The sequence below is a fragment of the Pygoscelis adeliae genome, unplaced genomic scaffold, assembly GCF_000699105.1.
Source record: "Pygoscelis adeliae isolate BGI_AS28 unplaced genomic scaffold, ASM69910v1 Scaffold74, whole genome shotgun sequence".
Classification (NCBI taxonomy): Eukaryota; Metazoa; Chordata; class Aves; order Sphenisciformes; family Spheniscidae; genus Pygoscelis; species Pygoscelis adeliae.
Window position 1 is genome coordinate 3,245,082 of NW_008824665.1, and position 9,073 is coordinate 3,254,154.

The 9,073-nt window shown below is 42.7% G+C and overlaps 1 protein-coding gene across 1 annotated transcript in view; it reads left to right on the top strand.

Annotated features, from left to right (window-relative positions):
- The window catches only part of OLFM4 (olfactomedin 4), a 22,812-nt gene that overhangs the window by 777 nt on the left and 12,962 nt on the right, over positions 1-9,073 (top strand). Inside the window, exons 2-3 of the mRNA XM_009322862.1 lie at positions 1,515-1,592; positions 5,235-5,387. Of these exons, the coding sequence (XP_009321137.1) occupies positions 1,515-1,592; positions 5,235-5,387 (231 nt within the window). The remainder of the gene's footprint in view (positions 1-1,514; positions 1,593-5,234; positions 5,388-9,073) is intronic.

Consider the following 9,073-nt stretch of genomic DNA (forward strand, 5'->3'; position numbering starts at 1 on the left):
GAATGAAACAGAACATTTTTTTTTGTTTGACCCAAAGTGACTGCCTTTTGGTATGTTTTCGTTGAAATTTGGAAAAAAACCCACCTTTTGGCCCCAGTGACTATTTCTGTTTTGTCTGGTTTAGTCACCAACCAGAAAAATCCTGCATGCCCCTAGTTATATTTTTTGAAGTTTGGGAGCGCTGTGGATGCAGGCAGTGAAGTCAGCATCTCCTGGGAAGGTGCGTTTATCTACTCAAGGAATGGAAAGTTGCAAAAGTCAAGATGGAGGTATAAATATATGTTGATAAGCTGAGGGTAGAAAGCTTAATATGCGAGACATTTGTCCTCAGACTGCTCAGCTTTAAGCTAGTCCTCAGTTTGTGTAATTTACACAATTTGTGATGCTCTCTGCCCTACCACTGTTAATTGCTACTAGCTGCCCCCCCTATGTTCAGTGTAATCATATGAGCACACAAATGCTTGTTCAAGTGGGTTTATTTGACAAACTGTCCCACAAAAGCTTGTTTATGCTATGCTCTTTAATAGACCTGCCCTTTGCCAGCCATTTGGAGTTCCCCACCTTTCCCTGGCTCAGGAATGGGGCTCCGGCTGGGATTTAGGAAATGCAGAGAGACCCAGGGGTAGGTGTCCTGTTGCAGGGGAAGACCACTTGATGCTCAGTCTGTCACACTATTTGACATTGAGGGTGTCTTGCTGCAGTTCCCATTTTGCCACAGATTTTGGTGAATCCCCACTATGGGTGACAGTGTGCTGCATCACGGCGATGCATCGTGCTCTGCACCCTATGTGGGGATGCAGTAGACCTTTAGGGACACACAGTACAGTGCCAGGGTGACAGCCACTCTCCTTGCTGTGACAGGAATGCAGGCGCCAGCCACAGATGAAAGTTAAAGGGGATGTATATTGTCTCACTACATAAGACTCCCAAGGTGGACCTGGTTGTATCCTTGTGGTGGCTTCCCCCGGCGCTCCCTCCCCGTGGTGGGATGCTGCCCCATCTGTGGTGCTAGTAGCAGAGCAGGATGCGTGCCCCAGACGTCACAGCTGGCAGCCTGACAGCTTGGCGTGAAAGGGGCAGTGAGTCCTGCGCCAAGAGGCTGGTTTGCGAGCCGGGCAGCAAGGAGTGGACGTCCCTGCTGGGAGGACAGTAGTCTCCGGATTTAGGGCAGGAGGGCATGGTACTGTCATTTTAGACTGCCATGCAATCTGCCAGGGCTGCCTGTCAGAGCCCCGGCTCACACCTCCCAGGCAGGCTGAGTGTCCCCTGCCTTGCACTGCTCACACAGAGTCTTTCTTCGAGAAGAGGTGTCTATGAAGTGACACTGTGCCCGGGGAAATGTTAGTTGCCTCAGCAGCAGATCAGAAAAGCCAATTAATTTTACAGTTGCTGGGAATGGCTCCCATAATAAAATCAAAGTGCTTTGGAGCTGCAGGATGGGGGCTAGCTGGTGGGGAAGGGATGGTGCCATATGCAGGAATTCACACTGGAAAAGGCTTTCCTTTGCTTTTTAGACGCCTCATCTCAATATGACGCTTCCGTATCTGACTCAGCCTAGCAAGACGACTGGTGACCTGCGCACTCCCCCAAAGGTATGATCATTACTGTTCTTCAGTGAAGTCCAGAAAAAACAAAATTAGGAACTTGTGTCCCATTTTTCAAATGCTACACAGTCACTCAGAGATTTAACCTTGATACATGTTCATCAGTTAGGCTGCCCAGGAAAAGGCATTTAGGTGTTGTGTGTCCAGGATTTTAGGCAGTAGCGAATTCCCCAAATCATCAGTGCTGCTGCAATGTCATTGAATGCCTTAAGTCACATGCAAAGCTCTGGCATTGCCCTTGTAAGTACTGAACTGGACCCCAGACATGAAACAGCTGGGGCCATGGGGGTTTGATGGCAATGTACCAAATAGTTTGGTGGTTACAGCCTCCCTGGAGGAAGGGGAAGACTTCTTTTCAACTCTGTCTTCCCATGTAAACCAGAGCAGGGCCTTGAAACAATCTTGTGAGAAGTGGCCACTTGTGGTTGCTGGAGGTGAGAAAATCTTGATTCTTCCTGTTCTACTTAGCTCAAATTTTATTCAACTATTTGCTGATAGAGGGACTTGAATCTGATTTCCGTGCCTTCCGGTACAGTGCTCAAGTCCATGGTCTGCAGACTTCAGGGTTTGGTTTCTTTTCCTCTTTCTGTCAGTGACTGCTTAATAACATATTTGCTTTGGAGCAGATTCAATGGGACACGCTTGCTCTGCATGGTCCTGTAACCTAGTATCAAGAACAGCGTTTGTCCAAAGCACAGCTCCAGATCAGGGGTCAGAGATGGTAGACAGCTCCATGGCAGGTCTTTGCTGTCCAGGCTAGCCCAGTGTGGCACCTGGGATGTGTGGGAGGACCTCTTCTGAGAGATCCCATTCAGTCTTAGGAAGAGCAAGTAGCTAATTTGGAGCTGTGAATGCCACTGGGCTACAGTGTAGCTGGAAATTAAGCACTGAAATGGCTAGGCTGTTTTGAGGATGTAACCCTACGTCCACATTTAGGCAGCTGAATAAACTTCGTGGTTTTCAGGAAATCGAGTACCTGCTGGCTCCTACCCCTTTTCTTAAATTGAAGGGATGTTCAAAAGGAACATCTCTCATAGCTTCCAATATGTATATGTAACAACTTAATTTTACAGAATGAAATGTTGCTGTCAAGTCCTTGCTGTAGGCCTGGACAGTTTGGTCTCTTTTAAGCATTCAGTGTAAATTATTAAACTTTAAAAACCATACAACTCCATCAAAAGTAACAGTCTATCATCTTGTGCATTTTTCTACAGGATGAGGGAAGACATTTTTGTTATATGGTTACCATTTGACTGTTATTATATTTTGATTGAGGCACTTACTGACCCAAGGGGCTTTTAACTAAACAATGCTTCTTGGTCCCATGAACATCATGATCCCAATGTTTGTAATGTCAATGGAAGAATGGAAGCAGTTCTGTCTGCCCAGGCTGTCTGCTCCTTTGGGGAAACTGTCTCTTGGCTTAGATATAAGCTCCACTTACTGCAATGAAGCTCTGCCTGCAATTCAAGGCTCTCTCATAACACAAATGTTAAAATATAATGATTGTTTTTCACAGGGAGTTTAAATGCACAAGTTGGAGGTTTTTTTGGGAGATCATCTGAATATATTTATGAATGGTTTATTTAGCACATGAAGTAAGCATGGTACTTCTAGATAAACTGATAGCTATATATAGTCAGGACTGTGCTTTACAGCAGAGTACACAATGTGTATTTTGCACTATACTATATATGGAAACATATATATGTATAGTACATACTATGCTATACTATGTATAGTATACTCTCTCGTGGAATACACATATGTATTGTATTTGTGTTATATACAGAAGGGATAGAATACAATACCTTCTACACAAAAAATAGCATGTCGGTGCACAACAGTCTTATAGAAATTCCCATGTACTCACTAAGCCACATTTATTTCTTATTTTGTTTTTTCCCCCCATCTGTTTCTTTTGTTATTGCTGAGCAACTTTCCATCCCAGCCATGCCCATACGCAGAGAACTCAGAGGTGCAGAAGCATCTAAGTGGTTTAGAAACCTATTTTTCATAGTAATTTAGGTACTGATAGCCATATCTTCAAAAGTACTTGGAAACTTAGAAATAGTTTGCAGTACGTTCTTAGTGGGATATTCAGAAGTGCTTTGGTAACCTACCTGGCAGGGAAATCAACGGAAGTTATAGGCTGGGACATTCTGGAATGCCATGAGATACTTCTCTGCTTCCTTTCATGTTAAATGTCTTCAGCAGTCTGGCTATGAGTGAAGTTTAAAGGCCCATGGTGCTTGAATAACACAGATAAAACGTCTTTTCATGCTTTCTTTCAAAATGAGATGCGTGCTGTTTGATATGGCTGCAGTAAAGACCTTGCCAGAAGTGTGAACCAGGATCATCTCTGCTTGCTGCTGTTCTCTTCTTGGGCTCACAGATCAAGACAGCTTTGCTGCTGGCCATCACTGCATGTTCTGGGCTGGTTTAACAGTGAGGAAGTTAGTTGAAATCACTGTGGAAAATGCGAGAGAAAAAGTGCTGAAATGTCAGCTTTCAGTAGATAGTTTTGTTGTTTGCTTGTTTGTTTTTAAGAGGGAGAGGGAAAAACACAAGAATAACTGGAATTTCTGCAAGGCAGGAGGAGAGGTTATAGAAAGAAGTGTATTTAAAGAGTAAGCCTGTAGTTTTAAAATATGCAGCCGCATTGAAGTGTGTGCCAGAATATTTTAAAGTAACATCAAATATCTTTATTAATAAATTTGTGATAGGTTTACGAACTGGGAAACATTTTGTGTACAAACAAAAAAGGACTGCTTCAAACACACTCAGTATTCAGCCTAGTGTTTGTAGGAAATGATGTGCTTTGGCTGCAAATTATGGCAAGATCATGAATTGCCAGCCCTGACCTTTCCGTACACCATACACATTGCTCCAATGGTGATGCTTTGAACATGCAGACAGCCAGGACAAGGCAATTCGTGCTAATGGTATGGGCAATAGCTTTGCAAACTATCCACAAATGTGGATGAGCGGGCTGTGATGTGTGGGTGTTACGTGCAATATTTTGTAGCAAAATAAGTATATCTCCACCTTAGGCTGAGCCTGCATATTTAATTCATCACCTTTCAGTGGTGTATAATTAAATGCATTTGTCTGTTTGCTGGGTCTGGCTGAGAAACTTCAAATGAAGCATTTTCCTTTTCAAAACTTTCCCTGTTACTAGTTCTATTTCAGTACTTTCATCTCTATGGATGGAAATGACTAGATGATCTGATCAATTCAATTCAAATTAACAGAACAGTAACTATAAGACCTAACTTATTCAGTTATTATTTTCCTGCTGTTGTGTGCTTTTCCATCTGCTGGAAAAGTTATTTCATTATCTTAGGAACATTGTCCGCAAGATTGGGAAAGTAAGAACTAGTATATGCCTCTGTTTTTCCAATGGTAAAAATCTTTACAGCAATATTTAGCTATTTTCAGAAAGATTTGTAAGGCTGAGTCACAAAAATTGCTAGATATTTTGAGTTCCTTGGAAGAAAAAGGTGAAAGATATCTAGTAACAAAGTAGTTGATCTCATGATTGTCACAGCTCGTATTATTGTCAGGCATTAGCTACTGATTCCAGAGAAGGATGTTAACACTGTTTTCTTTACTGATTTGTTATTGCAGCTCTTTGCCAATGTCTCCGGCTCTACGGATGATGAGGGAACTTGTCAGTGCTCTGTGTACTTGCCGGATACCACCTTTCCAGTACAGAAGGCTGAGCAATTGGAAATTATAGCTGCAACGCTCTCGGAGAAATTTGAGAGAGAGCTTTCTCAAGTAAGGTGTTCTTTTCTCATAAATATAACAATTGTATCTTTGCTGAAAAATGGTTGCCTGTGAAAAAGTACAGCAGCCAGTGGTTTTCTGTGACCTGTCTTTCAAACAGTGGGAAAGAGCGCTCTGTAAGAACAAGGAGAAGGGTAATTAAATCTCAAATCTTTGACATTGTAGCATGTCACACATTTGAATATCCTTAGGTCTCTTTTCTAGGCCTTTGCAGCTAGAGGCATATGGTATTTTTGGAAGAATGGTTATGTTTTTCCTCTTTTGGCTCGGTTTTATTGGTTTGTGATTGCTACACAGAGCTATAGGAAGCCAGGCCTCCTGCTCTTTCATGTGTTATTATTTGTATCAAGCCAGCCAGATTGTAAGAGGGAAATGAAGAGAAAAAAAAAAAGAGGAGAAAGGTCACCACAGCCCAGAGTGAAGAAGTAGGTGCATATTTTTCCCTTCACTTCTGCTTTCACAGATTAAAAAACAAATTAAAAAATCAAATAACTTCCTTGTCAACTTCTGAAGCTGTGGCAGTGAGACTGCTGAATTATGCATTGCTGTTGAAGACAAACACACCTTACACTACTTTGGCTGCTTGTTGCACGAATTTAGATCCATTTTTTGAGGAACTTGGGCAAACCTATACATGCTGCAGTGGACCGGGTGAAGCTGCCTGTGAATACAGAAATTTGTTTTTGACTTTTGATAGTGGATAAATATTCAGGATTCAGATTAGGTGTCCAGCAGAAAATGTTTTCTTCAGGAACCAAGCATCTTAAGAAATGAAGTGTCCTTGAATTAATCAGCAGAAAAGGCACAGCATTAAATTATAAATTCTAACCATAAATATTCATAACCCTCCTCTGGTATAATCAAGAACAGATAAGAAGTTGTGCATAAAAAACACAACAAGGAGGATCCTGTGGTAAGATCTTTCAGTTCAAATCATTTGTTTTGAAAGAACTGGAGCTAACAATGAAACACATTCAGCTGTCGGCAGGGGTATGAAGGGCAAGCTGACAGAAGTCCCACTGCCTCCAAGCACAGGAATTACCTGATCCCTTGCAGCATGGACGGTAGCTCAGAGTTAATGATCCATGAAAATCATTGAGATTTCAGGTCCCCATACTGTTCCCACTGTGGTCAGTGCCAGCATTTTAAGCTAATTGCACTGGGACAAGATCAGGGGCTTGATTTCCAGCCAGAAAGTTGGCATGATTCTTCAAGGTATTTGAGTACCACCTTTCCCAGTCACTTGCCCTGGTGTAACCAGTACTTTCCTCAGAATGGTGCATGTTTCCTTTAGGATGTGTGACTTACCTGCTAGTGCCATGCAGATCTGCAGAGCATCTCAAGTGCTGCTTGGTGTCTCTGTGTGGACAACCTCAGATCTCCATCGAGTTCAGACATCTTGCTCATATAAAGACACAGGTTACTATAGATACAAATCTGGACACCTAATTTTAGGTATCTGAAACTCACCTCTAAATTCAGGGCAAGCTGAATCCCCACCCTGGACTTTAATGTCTAGGTTGCCAGCTGGTGTCAACTGGTGTACCGCAGTGTAGACACTGACCTTGGCTTTAAATTGTCGCTGCAGACAGTGAAAAATTCTTGACCTAACTCAGGCTTCACTGAATTTCATCCTGTCGAGACCAATCAGCCAAGCAGTGTTACAATGCATCTAGTTAGATAAAGTGTGACATATACTTTGGTGTGATATAGGCAAAGAGACACTTTGGGTCAGAAATGAAAATGAACAGATTGCATTTTCGTGTAACTCTATGTGTGTAAGATTTCTCAGTTATGATGTTGTTTTTCTGTAGAAAGAAGAAAGCTGTCGAGCATTGCCCTACCGATATCTGAACTTAAGTAATCTGAGATCTTGTGGTGCATGAGTCTCCATGCTTAAAAATTTTTCACCTTTCCAATTGTGGAAAAAATCCTCCTTATACAATCCTGTATATTACTTTAGTCATGATAATACCCATGAAAAGAAGGAAATAATGAAATGGAGGAAAGCCAAGCTCTCATTATTGATCATTATTAGAAATGATCCTGAGGAAATTTCTAGGGAATCATGCTCAGACATAACCTAGTCTCACCACAGGGGTGGGAATTTCTACTGAGTGCTTCCTTTTTTGAATCTGAGAACCCATGCTTTAGTCGCTCTTCTAAAACAGCCTTTGAAGCTCATGGGAGCTTTTTCTGGGTAAGAGCTGCAGGATTGGACCCTCTTAAGGATGTTTTCCATGTGCTAGAAGTCCCAGATAAACAACCTGATTGAATCGTTAACCTTTTGCCTGATTGTAGGCTAATTCAAAAAGCAAGGGGGTCCTTTTATAGAATCAGCAGGCAAGGAAGCTCGCAGATAAAGAGATGCTCTCATGTGCCAAATGAGTACAAACGGTAGGCTGAAAATACCAGACTAATTTTTCCTCTGTCACATCAAACTTTGCCAGCATAATTATGATTGCAGAAGAAAATTAACCTTTCAAAGCAAAGCGGGAATTGGCTGCTCCTCTCAATAGGAAAGGGGAGAGGACACATCTGTAACAGGGATGGATCAGCATGTGATCCCAAAGAGAGAAAGTGCCATTCAGAACTTGATTCACAATGGCCGCAACATCCTCACGTAACAAAAACAGGAGAAAAAAAGCATGCCCGCCCTCCGTCAGGAACAGCTGTTTTCAAAATATGTTGACCTGCAGTGGAATTCTTCTCGGTGTCAGTTTGCAGACTGCTTGCCAACCTTGCTCCTTATGGGTTGGTCTGTAGAGGTCAGGCCTGCCTGAAGCCAGCATCCTGGGCTGAGTGACTTTATAGGGTTGCTGGTTTTGTCACTTCTTTCTTATCTTCCCTCAGTCCTCCCACTTTTTTTCTTTTACATCTTCATCTTGCACCTTTGTTCCCCCTTCTGTAGTCTCCAAACGCGTGCTGGAGAACTGTCTGTTTGCATGCTGCAAAACCTGTGTTGATAAATACCAATTGCAGGTAAATGACACAGTAAATGAGCATTGCAGATTTTTCCTGCCCTTTTCATTCCATGAGAGTGACAATGCTTGGAAAGGAGGAAAAACTGAAACTGAGGAATTTTTTTCCTACATATGCCTCACAAGGCTCCATTCTCTTCCTATAAAGGGCTAATACAGGCCCTATGCACTCATCATACCCTACTTTAGGCTTTTATGACAAATGTGGCAGCAATCAGTACTAGTTATTGGTCTGTATCCCTAAATATGGATAGGCACAGAACTTCTGTCAAGAGACAACAGCCAGTCCCCAGCAGGTAGATGCAGTAGAAGAGCAGGGATTACAAGCTGCTTAAATCTATCTGCCAAGCAACAGAGCTGTCATGGTTTAACCCCAGCCGACAGCTAAGCACCACACAGCCACTCGATCACTCCCCCGGGTGGGATGGGGGAGAGAATCAGAAGGGTAAAAGTGAGAAAACTCGTGGGTTGAGATAAAGACAGGTTAATAGGGAAAGCAAAAGCCGCACACGCAAGCAAAGCAAAACAAGGAATTCATTCACTCCTTCCCATCGGCAGGCAGGTGTTCAGCCATCTCCAGGAAAGCAGGGCTCCATCACACGGAACGTTTACTTGGGAAGACAAACGCCATCACTCCAAACGTCCCCCCTTCCTTCTTCTTCCCCCAGCTTTATGTGCTGAGCATGATGTCATATG